General features: G+C 42.2%; 1 protein-coding gene across 19 annotated transcripts in view; it reads right to left on the bottom strand.

Annotated features, from left to right (window-relative positions):
- Nucleotides 1-19,219, bottom strand: part of PROM1 (prominin 1) — a 123,035-nt gene that overhangs the window by 9,065 nt on the left and 94,751 nt on the right. For all 19 annotated transcript variants that reach the window (XM_084857071.1, XM_084857081.1, XM_084857069.1 and 16 more), the window contains 8 exons: nt 18,797-18,881; nt 13,580-13,726; nt 12,351-12,422; nt 9,592-9,684; nt 7,294-7,347; nt 3,375-3,455; nt 3,193-3,261; nt 2,798-2,890 (listed from right to left, as the gene is read on the bottom strand). In XM_084857071.1, the coding sequence (XP_084713197.1) occupies nt 2,798-2,890; nt 3,193-3,261; nt 3,375-3,455; nt 7,294-7,347; nt 9,592-9,684; nt 12,351-12,422; nt 13,580-13,726; nt 18,797-18,881 (694 nt within the window). The remainder of the gene's footprint in view (nt 1-2,797; nt 2,891-3,192; nt 3,262-3,374; nt 3,456-7,293; nt 7,348-9,591; nt 9,685-12,350; nt 12,423-13,579; nt 13,727-18,796; nt 18,882-19,219) is intronic.

The raw sequence follows: 19,219 nt of genomic DNA, 5'->3' as shown, positions 1-19,219 counted from the left end.
GTGAACAGATTCCACACGGCTGGGAGACCATCCAGATGATTCAGTAAAGTGAGTAGGGCTGATAACGTGGGAACGACCAGTGTGATTAGTCCTGGCCCATGTGCTTTGATCATTTAGATGGTCAGAAGAACAGAAAGGGCAAGTCAGATGGCTTTTCAGAAGAGTTAAGATATTTCCTCCATGAATGTGTCCCTCAGTGACTACTAGCCATGATAGCTAGGAGGAAAAAACCAGAGGCAGTTTGCCTCTGAAAACCTGATACAAGGGATAGAAAGATGCATGTAATGGGCTGCAGCTTTCAAGCTTCCCAGAGTCATCTGGCCAGCCACTGTTGGAAGTAGAATGTCGGGGGGGGGGGGGAGAATCTGGGGCTCTGCACCTGTTGTTGAACTACAACTCCCTTCAGCCCTAGCCAGCATGGCCAATGGTCAGGGATGATGGGAGGAAGTCCAACAACATCTGGGGGGCCATAGTTTTCCTACCGCAGCTGTGGTCTGAACCAGCAGGGCTCCTGAGATGTACTTACGCAATTGCACTTTAAAAAAACAACAACCAGTGTAGTGGTGAGAGTGACGGACAGGGAGCCAGGAGATCCGGGTTCTAGTCCCCACTTGGCCATGGAAGCTCACTGGGTGACTTTGGGCCAGTCACAGACTCTCAGCCCAACCTACCTCACAGGGTTGTTGTTGTGAGGATACAACGGTGAGGAGGAGGATAATGTAAGCCGCCTTGAGTTCCTTGCGAGAGGGAGAAAGGCGGGGTATAAATGCAATAAATAAATAAACCAAGGCTTCAGCTTATAGTTTTATGAGAGAGGGATGGGATCATAAAATTATTCTCCAGGGCAGTTCCGATTCAGGAAGAGGTCTAAACCCAAAGATCTGATACAAAAAATGGTCAATTGACCAATCTCACATTATGTCCAAATCAGAAGACATCAAACAATGATGGTCTAGCTTTTGAATGCAATTTAAAAGCATACACTACAGGCTGTTTCTCAATATTACTTTTCTGGACATGTGATTTTCAGATTGCAGAAAGACACATGAATTCCACCACTGTGGAAGCTACTCTATAGTGCACAACTTATTCATACAAGCCTTCTTGGGGTTGGGCTCGATGGCCTTGTAGGCCCCTTCCAACCCTACTACTCTATGATTCTTTATATTTCCTGTAGGCAGCCATGTGATTATCGTGTTGTCTGTCAAGAATTTTTAAATCCATGATGGCTTATTTGGACTGAAATAACCATTCTGATAAGCCTCGGTCTCCAGCAAGGGTTATTTAACCCACCGTGGGTTATCGTGTTGTCTGGCGCTCACCATGGTTCATTCCAGTCGCCTAGAGAGTCAGCTGTCAAGAGCAGCCAAAACCGCTGTGACCGCTTTGCTCTAGCCTGCGTAGCTCCTTTTACAAGATCTGACAAGCAGCCCAGGGACAACTGCAGCCAAACAAGCACGGCCTTCCCCAATACCGTGCTACAGTTACAAAATGACAGCTTTCCCCTACTATGATGACAGCCTCACACTATTATGCTACCCCGCTACAGTGCAGTTACACAATGACAGGCTTCCCTGATCACTACTTTGAAACTGCGCAACTTGGGAAATAGGGGAAAATAGGGGAATAGAGGAAGAACTGCTTACTTTTCCATGAAGAAATGCAGTCCTGCAATTATCCACTACAGCATCTGAAAGCTTTCCATGAGGGCGCCCCACCCGTGCAATTTGGCCCCATTCCAGCTAACTGTCAGGGATTTATAGCTCCAATCCCCTTTTCCTTCTCTGGTCACTTTTCCATGAAGGAGCAAAATTATGCAATTACCCACTACAGCATTTGGAGGGTCCCCATGAGGTGACTTCAGCTGTGCAATTTTGCCCATTTCCAGCAAACTGTCAGGTAGTTACAGCTCCCATCCCCTTTTTCCTTCTCTGGTCACTTTTCCATGAAAAAGCAAAATCGCTACTGGGGGGGGGGGGAGGAGAGGGGATGCACAATTGTGCTTTTGCACAATTTCGCTTTAGCACTAAAGCCTTTTTTTTTCTCTGTTTTTGAGAGAATAAAGGCTTCATGCCAGCATTGGCGGGGGGTGGGGGCTTTTGCACAATTTTGCTTCAGGGCTAAGGCTTTATAGCAAATAGAAGAAGTGCTGCCAACAATGTCTGGGAGGGGCTGTAAAATGCACAACTCCACTTTATTGTCATTGATTTTGATGACAATAAAGGCATCTATGCCAGCAATGGTTATGGGGGGAAATAAACAATTGAGGATTTTGTCCTGATCCTGCAAACCCCCAAGGGTTTATTTGTGCCACCCCCTTTTTGTTGCACCTGGGATTTTCCCTCCTCTGGGGTAATTGCATAGGGTTTTGATGGTGCATTGGGTGCCTCTCAACTAGGAGAGTCTGTGTGTGAAGTCCGGTCCTGATCCTGCAAATCTCCAACGTGTTAGAGCTGCCACTCCTTTTTTGGTGCACCCAGGATTTTCCCTCCTCTGGGGTAACTGCGCAGGGTTTTGATGTTGAATGGAGTGCCTTCCCGACTGCAAACTTCCAGCACTTCAGATGTTAAATAGTGCCACTGCTCAGGCGGGAGGACTACAGCAAGACAGGGGGCAGGGTGTGTGTGCATCAAATTACACACAGTAGCTTAAAAAGCTACTCACTGTAGCTTCTTAGCCTGTTTGTATGGCGTGGAATCGTGGACTATTTAAAAAATAAGCTACCATGCGTAGCTTATTAACCCATCATGGGTTATCGTGACATCAGAACGCGGCCAAAGGGTGCAAAAGTTCTTACCAAAGAATCTGTTACATAGCTGCACAGAAATATATCTACAGCTGTATCGATCACATTGGCAATGGGCTTACATGCTGCCACTTCCACTGTAATCTACAAGAGATCAGAAACAAAAGTGAAAGGCTGAAATTCCCAGTAAACATTTTTATGCTCAGCTGTATAGACGGAAGTACTAATATAATTTTGATATTACCCAATCTGACTGAATCATATTTGGTAAAGGAATTAATGTTATGTTCTAGTATTTCTATGCTGTTACTTTTGTAAAGCTCCAGATACAATGATGGCCCACGAATACATACATTCATTTATTAATTTTATTATTATGAATATACTACTACTACATTTGAGTTCTCTAGACTGTCATTGCCAATAGGAAAAAACAATCATCTTACCGATTCCTTCACCCATGCTGCATACTGCTCAAAGTAGCCTAATATAGTGTCCATATACTTTTTAGTTTCCTTTTGGGGGGCAAGAGGAAAGAGACACATTTTAAGATACACACAAGAATGTAAAGCATATTGCACTATAAGGATTTGTTTAAAAAATATTTTATGACGAAAAGGAAATTTACCTGGACAACAACTAACGAAGCATTATTGTTTATAAGCAGCTGAGCAGCATCAACAGCACTAATCACATTTTCTACTTTCTCCTAGAGAAGAAGGAACAAGGGAGGTAAAGGGAGACAAAGATTCAGTTAAGTGAAGCCAATCCTCCAATTATGATGACAAGGTTTAAAAAAGATCTCTCAAGCAAAACAGACACAATGAGCTGGGGAGTGGGCGGGGGGATGACACTCAAGACTGATTCATACACTTATGGTCATCATTTCATGTTGAGTCATTGGTCAGCTATTCAGTACTTAATGTAAGCCAAACTAGACATGACTCAGCAGATCGATGATCTGATGACTCAGCGGATCGATGATCTGATCGCCCAACCTTTGGCTATAATAAGCTGTGTTGGAGGGAAGAATTTGCACCAGGACTATGGCACTGTTGGGGAGGTGAATTTTAACCCATTCTTTAAATCATTTCTTGTATTTAAATTACTCCCCAAAATTGCAAATAGGTATAAAGGGGAAAAAAGATACATGTCTTTTCACTGTGTTACCGATAGTATGTTTGGGAGTGGGGATCACAGGGAATATAAGTTAGGGAAATGGTGCTGGATAAAGGGTTAGAATTCACCCTTCTATAGTGCCACAGCCCCAATTCAAATTTCCCCCTCCCAGCAGAACCCCCCCCCCAAAAAAAAAACACACACAAAGAAAAAAGAGTTTGGAAGCTCTTGGTTGATAGATTTTGGGATCTAGTAGTGAAAATAAAAAAAAAGTAGCTCCAACAAGTCTGAAGGCTGCCCTTCCCTGGGCTAGGCTATCATGTACATTCCTGACATGCTAGCTTTTTATCTGGAGGGTTGTTTGTTTCGTTTTAATGGGGGGAATTAATCATGTGAGCTGCAGCTACACTTAGAAGCTCAAGACATGCTAGTCATGTCTAGTTTGGCTTACATTAAATACTGAATAACTGACCAACGACTAATCATGAAATGATGACCATGAGTGTATGAATCAGTCTTGAGTGTCAGACCGAGTTTTACAATCTGCGTGAGAATTTGCTGCATCCAGCCAAATGTATGTTTGTCAAAACTTGTATCATGCAGGCAAACCTGTCAGGGAGCCATGTTGCAGTTAAGTTGATCACTCTACATCTTTCTGCCAGGTACATACCAGACTTACCTAGTTGTTCATGCTGCCAAGGCAGAATGGCACAGGTGCATAAGGATAAATCTTAGGTCATTCTACACACCTAACAGTCTCTGAGCTCTTTCTTGCATGTTACATTTGTCCATGACATAAAGGGGAAACTGAATTATTAGCTATGGGCAAGAGTGGGTCTAAAAAGGACCAGGGAAATCAGAGTGAATCTGTGTAAGTCACTTTTGATACTGTTGACCATGTTATCCTCCTAGACCGCCTCCATTAGTTGGGAGTTGGGGACACTGTTTTACAGTGGTTCAGCTATTACTTACAGGGTTGGTTCCAGACAATTACATTGGGTGACTCTTCCTTGGCCCGGGGCAGTGGAACTGAGGGGTGCCACAGGGCACAATGTCATTTAATATCTATATAAAGCCGGTACAAACAGTCATTAGAAAATTTGGGGCATGGTGTTACCAGTATGCTGATGACACCCAGCTCTATTTCTCTATGACATCTGAATTAGGAGAGGCTGTGCATGTTCTGAACTGGTGTCTGGATGCAATTATGGCTTGGACGAGGGCTAATAAACTAAAACTGCATCCTGTTAAGACAGAGACCCTATGGATGGGTGGTTCCCAGGCCTAAGAAATGGAGTGTTTACCTGTTCTGGATGGGGTTGCACTCACTCTGAAGGAACAGGTATATTTTGGGGATGCTCCAGAATCCATCCATGTCATTAGAGGCCCAGATGAACTCAGTGGCCTGGAGTGCCCATGGCCTGGTTGGGCACCAGTTACACCCCAACTGGGTAGGGATAGCCTAGCCACGCTGATCCACGCACTGGTAAACTCATAAATGTACTAGTCTAGTGAGGCTCTATGTGAGGCTGCCCTTGCACTTTGTTCAGAAGCTGCAGAATGCTTAGTGGAGCACCTAGCTATACACATATTGTAGTGTATGAAAATAACTGCACTGGCTGCCTATTAGCTATTCAAGGTTTTGTTGCTGACACTCCAAGCCTTAAACAACTTGGGACCTGGATACCTAGCCAACTGCCTTCCCCTACATACACCAAATCAACCCCTGAGGTCCTCTGCAGAAGCCTTATTGGTCATTCCATGACAAACAGCGTGTCATCAGGTAATGGCATTCCAATGGGCCTTCTTTGTAGTGGCACCCACCCTCTGAGATGTTCTCCCATGTGTGGTTCAAGAGGTAGAAACCGTGGAGACCTTTAAACGCCTCTTTGAAGACATAGCTATTTACTCAAGTATTTCCTGATTTGTAATCACACTGCTCTGTTTTACTGTTCATGTAATGTTTTTAATGTATTCATTATTTTATACTATTTTTACATTAGTTTTTATTGTATATTTTACACATTTTTATGTAAACCGCTTAGATCTTAGGATATCAAGCAGCATACAAGTAGTTTACATAAATAATAAATAGTGTGCATCTGTTTTGACAAATGTTGTTTTTGGGAAATTGCCACAAATAAGAAGTCAAGATTAGACATCTCTTCTTATCTGAAAAGAAATACAAAAAAATCCATAGCAAGAAGTATTAATATTGCTCCATATTTGCAACTTTGGTGTTTATAAGTCTTTCATAATAAATATACGAATAATCAATTACAGTGTTTGTGTTTTCCCTTAATATTTTATTATTATTTTTAAAAAAATACATAGAAACAAAAGCTAGTCCATATCCTAGTATCAATACTAGGATGTAACTAACTTTTGTTTTCATGTATTTTTAAAAGTTTTAATGAATTATTAAAGAAAAACAAGAACAATACTGGATTATTAGTGTGTACTTGCACTATTAATTATCATCAAGTACTAAGAAAACACCTATTTACATATATATTAACCACATTATGAGGCAGATCTGTCTACTTTATAACGGGCTATCCAAAATCTAACAAAATAGTCCTGTATAATGTAATAGCTATTTATTCCTGATATATTTAATACTGTCTGAACATTTTACCAGTTTCACCATATATCAGTTTATTTAACCATCCAGGTATTGATGGAATTTTATGAGGTTTCCATTTGGAGACTGAGAATTTTACTGTTAATAACAGGTTGCAACTTTACTGTATCAACATTTTTTATCTGAACAAGCAGAATTTAACTGGATAGCACACTCTATAATATACTTAATAGGGCTATAGCTTCTGGCTGACCAGTCATTTGATAGGCAGATTACAGATTAATAATCCAGAATGGCTGGTTAATGTTTCCTCAATGGGAGCCAATAGTTAGAAGATAGTTGGGAATCTCTCTGGCCATGTGAGTGCCAAGTCATGCCCTCATCTCTTTTCCCTCTTTGTCCTCCCATGAAGCAATGGCCTCATGCACAGAACCTAATGTGCATTACGCCAGAGTTCCTCATTTAAGTCCCAATTGGGGACTCTGGCTTAAGTTAACGAAGGATAATAAGCCAGATCCTGTTTGAACGAAATGGGTAACTCAGCTCTGGCTTAATGCAAGCCAGGATCTCCACGTTGAAGGGAGAAGTGCATGACCACAGCTTCATAAATCAGAGTTAATGAAGCCATCGATAAACGTCTGAATGTGGCTTCTGTATTTGAATGAGATGCCCATCAGAGCTTGGGAAAAATCACACGCACGCACGCGCACACAGAGCCGGTAAGGAGAATAGGCAGGGACTGTGTGAGTCTAACAGCCATTTTGGGAAAGACAGAGGCAGTGAGCTATTTAATGTGTAGAAGAACCCAAACAGCGTTTTATTCCCAAGGGGAAAAAAAACATACCGCAAGTTCTGATGATGTTTTCTGTAGTAACCTTATGCTTTGGTTTAAAGAGCTCTGGTTAAAAACAAAAAACAAAAGCAAGGTATTCCATCATGTAAACCTCTTATAACATATTCAACAGAAATTAGCTTGATCCATACACCATTTTAAGCCATAGTCCCTGAATGTTAGCCTAACAAAGATAAATCTGTTGTAAGACGTGTGGAAATCAGTAGCTAGAGATTCTTATCATCTAGTTAACTTGTAGCTATATTCAAAATACAGTTGGTGCATATATTTACAATGTCTCTTTAATAGCTTCCCAGATTTTTCAGTGTGAAACTTCAATGCTACACCAAAGTCCGGTCAGTGGAAAATGCAAATGCCTTAAAATGGAGGGACCCCCCCCCCCGCCCCCGGTTTAGATTGCAGAGCTCTCCATGTAAAGGCGCTTCAGGTTCATTGATGGCACTGGGACCACTCCAACTTAAATCCAAGCATTCCAGGTCAAGGGCAGAACTACATGGCAGAAAGATAGGGATGCTACGAGTTTCCCCACTTCCTGAGCTACATCATTGGCTGTCACTGGTGGGGAAAGATAATGTAATGACACCAGGACGTGTGCTTCAGTCTTTTGTATGTTAGTGGTTCTTTTATGACTGTCCATTTCTCGTTTGGTAAAATGTGGGTAGGTTGTTCCTTCGTTACCATGCCAACTGTCTGTACACAATCACACTGGCGGTCCTCCAGCCCCACACTCTTGCGATGGTTCGCACATGTGAAGGGGTGTGCCCAGGTGAGAGGTACATGCCCACCCATCATTCCAAAATGGATCCCTCAAATGTGTAGGGCTGAAATAGTTCATTAAATAGGTGTGACTAACAAAAGACTTAACCACACGTCTAGTAGGTCCAGTATCTTGAGGTGTTTCCATAAAACCCCCAGCCCTTGGCCACTGACTTCACAGCCATTGTGAAGCTATGAAGCTGTGGTTGAAGAAATGAGCACACTTCTTCATGCTGCTGTAACTACGCAGCTGCGAAGGTATGAGGAGGAGGGGATTACTACAATAGTGAAGGGGCATCACATAGTGATGCTGCAATCACTAAGCACACCCACCACAAAATGTGAAGTCAGTTCGGGAAAGGGACAGACAGCTTGGCAACTGCAGGAAACCCACAGTAAACAAACAAAATGGAGCAAAACGCCTCTGTAGAAATCTGCATTTTCAGGATGAAAACCACAGTATGGCCACGAGGTGGCAACTGAATCACATTTCCCAAAGGACTTCGAATCACAGCAGCCCCAGAGTAAATGGCTCATGTAGATGAGCCCCGAGAAGGTCTTTTTAGATGGGAGTCGGCAAGGGAAAGGAAACCTGGTCTGTCTGCAGCAAAAGCAATAAATTGGCTGTGGGGGGTGGGGGCAGATTCGGCAGCAGTGGGGGGAGGGGTCATAGAGGCCATAGTTAAGGCCTGGGGGGTGGATGTGGGCTGCAGATGGTGCACTTCTGCTTTAGTTTAACCTCTTAGTCTTCACCCCAATGAAACCGAGTCCAACTACATTTATAATATTGAAGTTGAATGTGGAGACCCATCAATTTAAAATGGTTCTAAAACTAATTACTCACTTTCAGTGTAGGAAAGGAAGAGCACTTACCCTAGCTCTAACATATTTCTTGACAGTCAGTTTTTGGAAAAAGAAGATTGAGAATGATTAAGAGTTAATTAGCAGAAAGAATGGAGAAAAAAAGAAGCAAGCAAACAAAAGCACAAAATGCCTGTTTTGTGTGTGTGTGTGTGTGTGTGTGTGTGTTTAGCAAGGAGGCTATATCAAAACAAAATATAGTGTCATGAAGTAGTAAAGCAGCAAGAGAAGCCAAATTAAAGGCTGATATATAGGAAGATACAGAATGCCACAGCTCTCCCCCAACTCAACTATTCTGTAACTTCACAGGATGTTTGCATTGGATGTAATGAGGAACTTTGGTTATTTTAAAGGTGGAAGCAAAAGCTCCAGATCTCTGTCTCGCACCTGTGCCAGAGGAGGAGAGGGGAGTGCATGAGACTGAGACTTGCCATTATGCACATAATGCTAAACCAAAGTTCAGCTTTACATCCAAAGAGGTCCTATAAACACTCCAAGAAGGTTTTAAATGCAAAGACGCTAAAACTTTATTCTAGAAGATCACTGTATAAGAATTAGACCATGTTTAGAATCTCCATGAATTTAGGCAAAGTCTTGATGTATATCCCAAACAGTTTTGCAGCTTGTTAAATACCCTCCTGCAACCTTGTCCTAGGACTTTCAGTTTTTTACCATTGCTTGCTCCAATGGAACAACTTGTTGGTTATGTATCATTCGAATATTACTGGCATGTCCTTTTAAGGCGTTTTCCAATGCTCCTTTGGGCTGCAAAGATAAATAGGTTAGCACGCAGCTGGCAATTATTAATATATAAATTACTCTCCTTTTCCAAAGAATTGAGTAGCAGCACATTTCTTATTAAATATCAAAACAGGAAAATAAAGTTTTAATGAGATATGCCCTTCTCCACTACCTGTATGCTTCTATGCAGAAGCATTTCCAATATGCTAATTCACTATAGCTGTTTCTCTTTACAAAGGTACAGGTAAGCATCAACTTTCTATTATTGTGTGTTTTTTTAATTTAAGGCAAACCATAATATTATTTCTCTAGTACACAGAAAGGTGCAATGGCGCCCTCCACTGATATGTTTAATTACAGACAGATACTTATTAAGAGACAGTAGACTGAGCATCTGAACAGCAGCTGGAAGCAAAGTTATGGGTTATGATTTTCCTTCCTTGGGTGAATGGTGGGGCAGAGATCTAGAGGTATGTTATTCCAAGAATGCGTGCAGTACCTTTGTTCAAAGCTGGGCTGTTATTTTAAAACAGGAAGAGGTTATGTTTAGTCTCAGCAAAACTGCAGACAGAAACACAAAACCGAATATATAAAGCTGCTGAAATGAGAAAGTCCTGCAAAGCTTTGCTATTCAAAATTCTTGGGACTGAACCTTGGGACCTTATGCCTGCAAAGTATGTATTCTAATGCTGAAGTCTGGCTCCGCCCTTACAAATTAAGTGTTGCAGGAATGGCTTAATTTCAACCAGGGTCAAACCTGTCCCAGTACAAGTCCCAGTACAAATGTGGCAAGATGTTCAGTGTTTCATAGGGGATGGGTATTGTGAGCATATAACCCTTGCGCTCTTTTGACTGTATTGGTTGCCAGCTTCTTTATGTACAAAATTCCAGGTGCTACTCTTAATTCAAAGATGGCCAATTTCCTTCAGTACTCTTGGGGCCACTGTATTCCCCAGCCAATCAGGGTCAGAACTGCATTTTCTTACTGAAACTGCCCACCCCACAGATAGTCAGGTAGATATACAACCATGGGCTACTTATGGCACTCCAGATGCATTGGCCTACAACTCCCATCAGCCCTAGTCAGCATAGCTGATGGTGATGGCTGATGGGAGTTGTAGGCCGAAATTATTGGGACGGGGGCAAGTTGCCCGCCTCTGCTTGATAACAAAGTTGGTGCTCTCTGAGCAATAAGTGCTTCAGAGTGATGGAGCACATGTACTCAAGGCACCACTAGGGCATAGTTATCTTAGATTCTTGTATGTAAAAGTGTTGGCCGTCTGTTACATCTAGGGATGTATGAGAAATTCGTTCCAGTTCATTTTTGATCAGGATTTAGCCTGCTCACATCTTCTGGGCTGAGCACAGACTCAGATGCAAACTGCGATCGAAGTGTGTACATTTCCAAGCTTGCAATGTGATTTGCAGACACATTGCAAAATGCACATGACAGCACAGGTACATTTGAAAAATGCACATGGAAAAATGCGTACTTTTAAAAAATGCATACAAATACCATTTAATCAACAGAAGTATGTGTACATTTCAAAGATGTGCACAACTGATTCATAAATTTGGAAAAATACACATGAAAATACACAGAGATTTTCATGCAAAAAGGAAAAATGCTTACAATCTGACATGGACTTGAGTTGGAACCAGCTTAAGATGGAATTCAGAGAACTTTGGCGAGTTCTAGTTGCGTTGATTCACACATCCCTGGTTATGACTTGGAAACATTTTTCTTTGTCTTAGTGGGTGAAACTGAGGGCAAGCCTTTTATATCACCCGAATTAAAATTTTGTTGACCCATAAGAGGCCAGATAAAATTACTTCAGAGGCCAGATCTGGCCACCCCCCTTATAAAGGCCTAAGCAGCTTGGGTCTGTTGTAACTGAGGGAGCTGTCCTGGCAGTTCATAAGATCACTGGGAGGGGCTTTGCTCAAGGAACATCTTTGTCAGGTGTTTCCTTCTCAGCAGCTAAGACTCGAGGCCCTGTCCAGTGACAAACCCAGACAGGCTTGTCAAGTAACACCTGCTGAGTTTCCAATGGCTACTAACAACACATGTATTTCATCTGGGTTTCAAGGAAGAGTTGTCTGCTGGGGCTGTGTCCTGTAAGGTTTTGCCACCTATTTTAAGTATTTGAATTACGTTGTTAAATTATAATTTAATTATTAACTTAATGTGTAAATTATTTGAATATTTTGTACACTGCCTTGGGAATCTGTCAGTAGCAAGGCAATTTAATTAAAAACAACAACAACAAATGAATTTAATGTACAGGAGAACGTGGGAGAAATAGGCATTCTGGTGACACAGCTTCACGTCCACTAGCAGTCATTATTTCTATGCCAGTAATGTGTTTAATTTACTACATGGAAGTACAGATAAGCTCACACATGCCTTCCGATTTGTCAGGTATCCTACTTAGCTAGCTCATATGGCACAATGTAAGAATACACAGTACTGTGTATTAATTTTTGTTTCCAGGGAAGATATCAAAATGCTTCAAGTGAGCATGGCAAAGCAGATTTCAATTAAAACCGTACTTTCTCAACAATGGAAAGTATTTAGGAAACCGTTCTTCCGATACATAGAAAGTCTTAAGGACTATAGAGGAATACATAAGATGTGCTGTCAGAACACACAGTCTGTCAGTGTTTCATTGCAGTCAGTCAAAACTCACCAGTTGGTCTGCTCTTGCTTCCAAATCATTAGCAAAGGACAAGAGATCCACTTTGGTAACACTCTTATTGATCTACACAAGACAGAAACAAAATCACATCACTGCAGCATTTAGAGGCTGTGTTTTTTAGTGTTCTGGTAGATGAGCGACACTGTTCTGAATTAAAATTGAAGGCATGCTTTACTCTTATAACTAAAAAGGGACATACAGTGACCTCCTCTGAGAGGACGCAGTTTTGATCTCTCTCTGTATTGGGAATGGTCAGATCAATCAGGCACTCTCACAATGCAGAGACACAGGAAATATACCTTCCCTTGTAGGAAGCAGGCTGGAAAGAGCCCCAACCAGAGCCCTACAAGATACTTCAATTCAATAATTAACTTATTTCTCAAGGTACACTAGTGTGTTCCATTACTCACATTTGAGAATGATCGTTTCAACGGTTTAAAATGGTGACCTTACAATTTGAAATGAATACATTTAGAAAAGTATTTCTGGCTTCCAACTCCAGAACACCATGTCAAACACATGGATATGTGCCCACCAACAGTTCAAACAATTACTAATAAATAAAATCCAGCTAGAATACGTTTGGAGCAGCACAAATGGAGCAGACAACCAGGCCAAGGATGCAATATCTACATGTATCCTCCAGAGCTTAAGTAGCAAGAAAAAATATATACCAGAAGCATTTAAATCTGTTTAATCGTGAAAGAATTTGACACTCTGGTATAGATGCCATTTTAAGTTCTCCAGCGATCTTAAATGGCTCTGCCCATTCTCTCTTGCTGCCTCTTATGCCTGGAATTCCCTCTCAGAACATTTTTTAGTATATCTAGGTGTCTCTTCCTTCCCACATTCCCTTTCAAATCCCACATTTCTACAAAGACTTTAACTCTTTAATACTCACTGCAACCTGCAATCAAGCCCAAGTATGCACAACATACATACTTGTTCACACTTATTCCTGGACTTGCTACCCTCATCTCTCCCTTCCTTCCCTTGGTTGTTTCCCTCACTTCCAAAGTTTAGACTGTCAAATCCTCATGGGGTAAGGCTCCATATTTTTGCTTACAAAACCCTGTAAAGTGCCATATTCTGTTGCATATAAACAACCGCTTATTGCACGTCCACATTTCTATCATATTTTGTTTAACACAAAATGCACATCTCAGTGTCAAATAACTTGGAATTAAGTTTTCAAAAAATCTCTGTGCCATGTGTCTTACCTCTGACAGGTACGCTGCAAATTTTATCTCATTTATTCCTGAAAAACTGAAATTCATCAGATTCTCCTTTCCAATTTCATCCAACAAAACTATGTTGCTTAGATTAATTTTAATGTGCTTGATTTTAAGGGATACATCTTCTGCATACTATGGGAGGAAAAAGCAGAAGGAAACAATTCTCACCAAATTCCTATGAATCATGTTAAAACATTCACAATGGCAAGTAATTACTTTGTATTGTCAGCTGCTCACTGAAGAAACACACAGGCCTCAGTTACACAGGTGGCAGAATTGTGGTGGCAGAGTGGAATGACCACTTGTTGTGTTTTATTGATTTTGAAATAATTATTTATTTTATTAAAATAATGTATAAACTGCCCTTTATCCTTTGGGATATCAGGGCAGCACACAATGAAATGTCCATATAAAGGCAAAATAATAAATAAAGATACAATAATCAAAGCAATTGAGAGGCAGCCAGTACTAAAAGACAAACAGGCCAACTTAAAATGCTGAAGCAAATAGAACAGTTTTAACCAGGCACCAAAAGGGTTGCAATGTACTGAAATCACTTAGAGAAGATCCTCCATTTAGGGTTCTAAAAGTAAGCACCAGCACCTTTAATTGGACTTGAAAGCAAATAGGTTACCAGTGAAGCTCCTTCATAACTGATGTAATGTGATTCCAACTGACTGCACCAGTTAAAAGTTCTTGCAGCTGCAGTCATCACTAGCTGAAACTTCTGGGTCATCTTCAAAGGCAGCCCCACATACAATGTATTACGGTAGTCTAATCAAGAAGTTAGCAAAGCATGGACCACTGTTGTCAGGCTACCTCATCCAGAAATGGTCAGAGCTGCTGAACGCAAGTCTGAGCCACCAAGGCCTCAAGTGACAAAGCTTGGGGAGTACTCCAAGCTAGGAACTTGCTCTTTCAGAGGGAATAAAATCCCTTATAGAACAGGTGGCACATCCAGTTCCTGGACATGAGAACAACCTACTCTGTGTCTGTCTTATCAGGATTCACCATCAATTTATTGGCCCTTATTATCAAGTCCAGACACCATTAGCACTTGCACAGCCTCACCTGACTCTGAAAACAGAGAAACAGAGCTAAGGGTCATCCACATATTGATGACACCTGCTCCACACTCTCTAGTGACTTCACGCAGTGGCTTCGTATACATGTTAAAAAGTATGGGGGAAAAGATGGAGACTTGTCAGACTCTATAGCTCAAAAGCCATGAAGTCAAGCAATTTCTTCTGAAATGCACCTTGCAGGTAGGAGTGGAACCACTGTATCACTGTTCTTCTGATATCTGAACCTGCAGAACTGGTCCAGCAAGATACCATGGTCAATGGTATCAAAAGCGACTGTGAGATCGTCTCTCTCCTGACAAAGGTCATCCATCAGGGCAACAAAGGCTGTTTCAGTACCAAGCCTGGGCCTAAAACCAGATTGAAACGGGTTTTAAAAGGTGCCTTGAGGACTTTCATAATAGAAAGGCGTGGCAAAATGTTAGGAAATAATAAAATATCACCACTGCAGGTGGGGAGTACCTTTTTTGAATGTTCCTCTTCATATAAATAAATATTCCCTGTAGGATGAAAACTAGCACACGAGAGAGAAGGGCTGAGCTGGACTTCTGCTGTGCTTGTTTTCTACTAACATGCATTTTCTTTAATGTAAGACAGCATTCAAAAATGTATTTCTTCCCTATAAACAGTGTGAAGTAGCATAGTCTGTTGTACTGCATCAGGGCTCTACCACCTTATTCTGTTGCACGTGTCGATCCAGCCACAGTTCACTGAAGTCACCGTGTTACAGGCCCAGTGGACACAAATGGAGGGAGCACTAAATGGTCCCCTACTGCAGCCTTCTTGATGCAGTAGAGCTACATGGTCCTCCAGATTCTCTCGGTGCTGTATGTGACCAGCCTGAAGCATGGATGCCACTCCAAACAGGAGCAGGAGATCCCACTGCCTGTTTTTCTAGCATATGCTGCCACCTGCTTCCCAGCTCAGCAGACTGGAAGCACCTCCACCACCACGCACGGCAGAGTGGCTGGCTGCACATATATTATCACATGTACCAGAATGGAAGTACCCTCAAGCTGCATTAAGCATTCAGCAATACACACAGGGCTGAGAACCCAGTATTGTTTCTTCCTCTGTACAGCTGCCAGGATAAAGGGTGCTTTAGCTAAATTTTCCCACCTGACATAGTAAGCAAGAAACTAAAGGTGTGTGTGGAGCAGGGATAAAATTGCTTTGGTCGCTCTGGAAGATGGCTTGCACTGGGAGATGTAGAGGGGAAGTGTGACTTCGTTGGGTTCTCCTCGATCTCTCAGCAGCTTTTAGTATGAGTGGCTATGATATCCTTCTGAGCTGCTTGAAGGGTGTGGGCCTGCAGGGTACTGTATTTTAGTGGTTGTACTTCTTCCTGAAAGGTTGGTCTCTAGGAGACGACTGTTCTACTCCATGGCCTTTGGAACGTGGAATACTAGAGAACGTGGAGTATATATCTTGCCTCCCATGCTTTTTAATATCTATGTACATGAAATCAATATGCAGAGATGACACTCAACTCTACTTCTTGTTTCCAAGAGAGATAATAGAAATAGAATAGAATAGAGATAATAGAAGTGACAAACCAGTGTCTGGAGTCAGTTTAGGAGTGAACAAGTTGAACTTTGTTATGGGTGAACAAGCTGAAACTTAATCAAGTCAAGACAGAGAAGTACTTGTTGGTAAGCAATACTTATAATCTGGGAGAGGTTGTACAGCCTGTTCTCGATGAAGTAGCACTCCCTGTGAAAGACCAGAGATATAACCTGGGAGTACTCCTTGGCCCAGAACTTTCCTCCTTGGATGTTCAGATAGCATCAGTGGCAAGTAGTACTTTTTTTTTTTTTAGCAGTTTCATCTGGTGCACTAGCACCTTTTTTGACTAAGACAGACCTGGCCTCAGTTATCCATGCCCTAGTTACTGCCAGACCAGATTATTGCAATGCTCTTTGTGGGGCTGCCTTTAAAGTCACTCTCCAAAGTTCAACTAGCTCAACATGTGGCCACCAGATTACTGTCTGAAACATAGAGATTACAATGGCCATCTGTGTTGGCTGCCCATTTGTTTCCAAGCTCAATGTAAAGTGATAATTTTAGCCTTTAAAGTCCCTAATGGCTTAAACCCAGATTACTTAAGGGACCATCTGCTCCAATGTGAGCCAGCCCACCAGGTATTCACAACCCCAAAACAAACAAATGAACAACACTAATATGCTTTAGTCAACTGAATCTTCTGTACAAAATTTGGCTGCAAATTCATCACCACTCTACCATTTTGTCAGGTAATCATCATCATCATCATCATCATCGTCGTCGTCTCCTCTCTGGCATCACACCCTTTCCCATCTCTTTAGCCTTTCTTGAAAGAAACATCAAGCTTTATTTTCCAAAGCCTCTGTTTTGAGAGTCCAGTTTTTATTCAGAAAAGTTTGTGTGGACTTGCTCATGTGAAATGGATAATGTTGCTTTACTTCAGCCTTACTCAACCTGGTGCCCTCCAGATGCTTTGGACTACAATTCCCAGAATTCCTGACCATTGGCCATGCTGCATGAGGTTGATGGGAGCTGAAGTCCAAGACATCTGTAGGGTACCAAGTCAAGGAAGGCTGTTTTAGGGCATCTCTACACTAGCCTAAAATCCTGCATTTAAAATGGGGCTTTCAGCTTCCATTTTAAATGCAGGATCACAACGACTCCCTTTTTCACACGCTTCCTTTTCCCCCTCCCCTTTCCCCCTCCTTCTCCCCATATCTGAGTCTTCCATTATCTTTCATTGATCTCACTCCTCTTCTTGCCGCTTTTCCCCTTTTCACAGGGGAACTCAAGTGGAACACAACGGGGTACTTTGATAGCTCATTATCTTCAATCTATTTAAAAATGGAACAAAGGACATTTAGTGCAGGACACGCCTTGGAGGTTCACAGTGTCATGTAAAGAGCTCACAAACATCCGTGAAGGAGCAATCTCAATCGCAGGATAAAAGCTCCGTGTGAAGAAAGCCTTATTCTATTCCAGGATGGGTTTTTTAAAAGGACATCCTGGTAACAGTGCCTGATATCTCTATCAGGCAAGTTCATCTATATGAACAGCAAACTCATTCTCTGAATGTAGGGATGTTGGAGAATTCCGCTGCGGACCCCAATGAGGATGGATTCCAAGAATCCGGCCCCATTGGGGTCCATGGCAGAATGAAGCACTCACCTCTGTGCCCCTCTGGAATCCGTCCAGGCCGGCTCCTCCGTGCAGTGATCCTGCGGAGCCGCCACCAGCTCCGCATCGCTGGCGATACGGCCGGCTGCCATTGCTGTGCCGTATCGCTGTGCTCAGTCAGGATGCAAATGGCATAGTGGGTGCCATTTGCGGCCGTAAAGCTGTTAGACTAGCCTAAATGCAGCCATTTACTATGCAAATATCTACGTAAATATAATTTGCATAGCCTATCGCATGAAAACAGGGATGCAAATGGCGCAGTGGACGCCATTTGTGTCCGGACTGAGCACAGCGATACGGCACAGCAATGGCGGTTGGCCATATTGCCAGCGATGTGGAGCTGGCGGCTAGCTCCGTAGGATCACAGCGCGGAGGAGCCGGCCCAGACAGATTCTGGGGGGAGGGAACAGATCATCTCCCCCCCTGCAGACCCCCCCAACCAAAACGGGCTAAGTGATCCGCCCATCCCTATGACTGAATGTGGATCCTTATGTAGCAAAAATGGCACCATCCACATAAAAACGGTGGCACCTGAAAGCTTGGGAGAACCCAAAGATTTGCATAAGTACAAAGGAAATGCTGGAAAAAACCCAAGGTACAGATCAATGAGGGCTGAACATGCTCAGGGGACAAGGAATGCTGTCTGACTGTTTTGAGAAAAATGGAAAATGGAGGTGGGGGAGAGGAAGAATGAAATTGAGTATCCAAGGAAAAGGGCATGGCTGGCTGGCAGGGATTCTGAACAGTAGCATCCCATGCTGCAGCATTTGTTGCAGGTCCCCCTTATAAAATTCTAATGGCAAAAAAAGAGGCCCTGCTATGGGAATATAAGTAGACATTCTTGTAGGTTTATCTGACATGAACCAAATAAAAATAAAATAAAATAAAGATTTCACACATGCAGTACTAAAAACATTCACACCCATCTAAATTAACTTACCATGCTAACATTCAGGATTTCATGGATATTAAAGAGGTTTTCCAGATGGAGTGTGGTATAAATGCCTTTGTTTTCCTTGCAGTCACTAAAGATACACGTAAAGTATACATCAACAAGGAAATCAATTTGAGATAGCAACATTTGCCATTAAAAATCTATTTGTAGTTGAATTAACCAGACATTCTGGTGAGCTTTTCAGAATAATGACCTAGACCCAAAGAACTAGGAACTATTTTCATGTGGTCAAGGAATGCTTGTAGTTGTGTTTCCCACATGGCAGCTTCCCACTCCAGGCCACACACAAAAAACCTCTTTTGAAACAGATGAATCTGAAAAGCAGCTTGTGATATGGCACATGAAGGCCTCCTATTCAAAGGCAAAATATTAAAAATTTCACTGGGTACACCCAAGGCTTTTGGAGCA

The sequence above is a fragment of the Heloderma suspectum genome, chromosome 5 (assembly GCF_057233095.1).
Source record: "Heloderma suspectum isolate Gila_16-S chromosome 5, 16-S_ref, whole genome shotgun sequence".
NCBI lineage: Eukaryota > Metazoa > Chordata > Lepidosauria > Squamata > Helodermatidae > Heloderma > Heloderma suspectum.
Note: the sequence above shows the minus strand (reverse complement) of the source record. Positions and strands in the feature narration are given on the sequence as shown.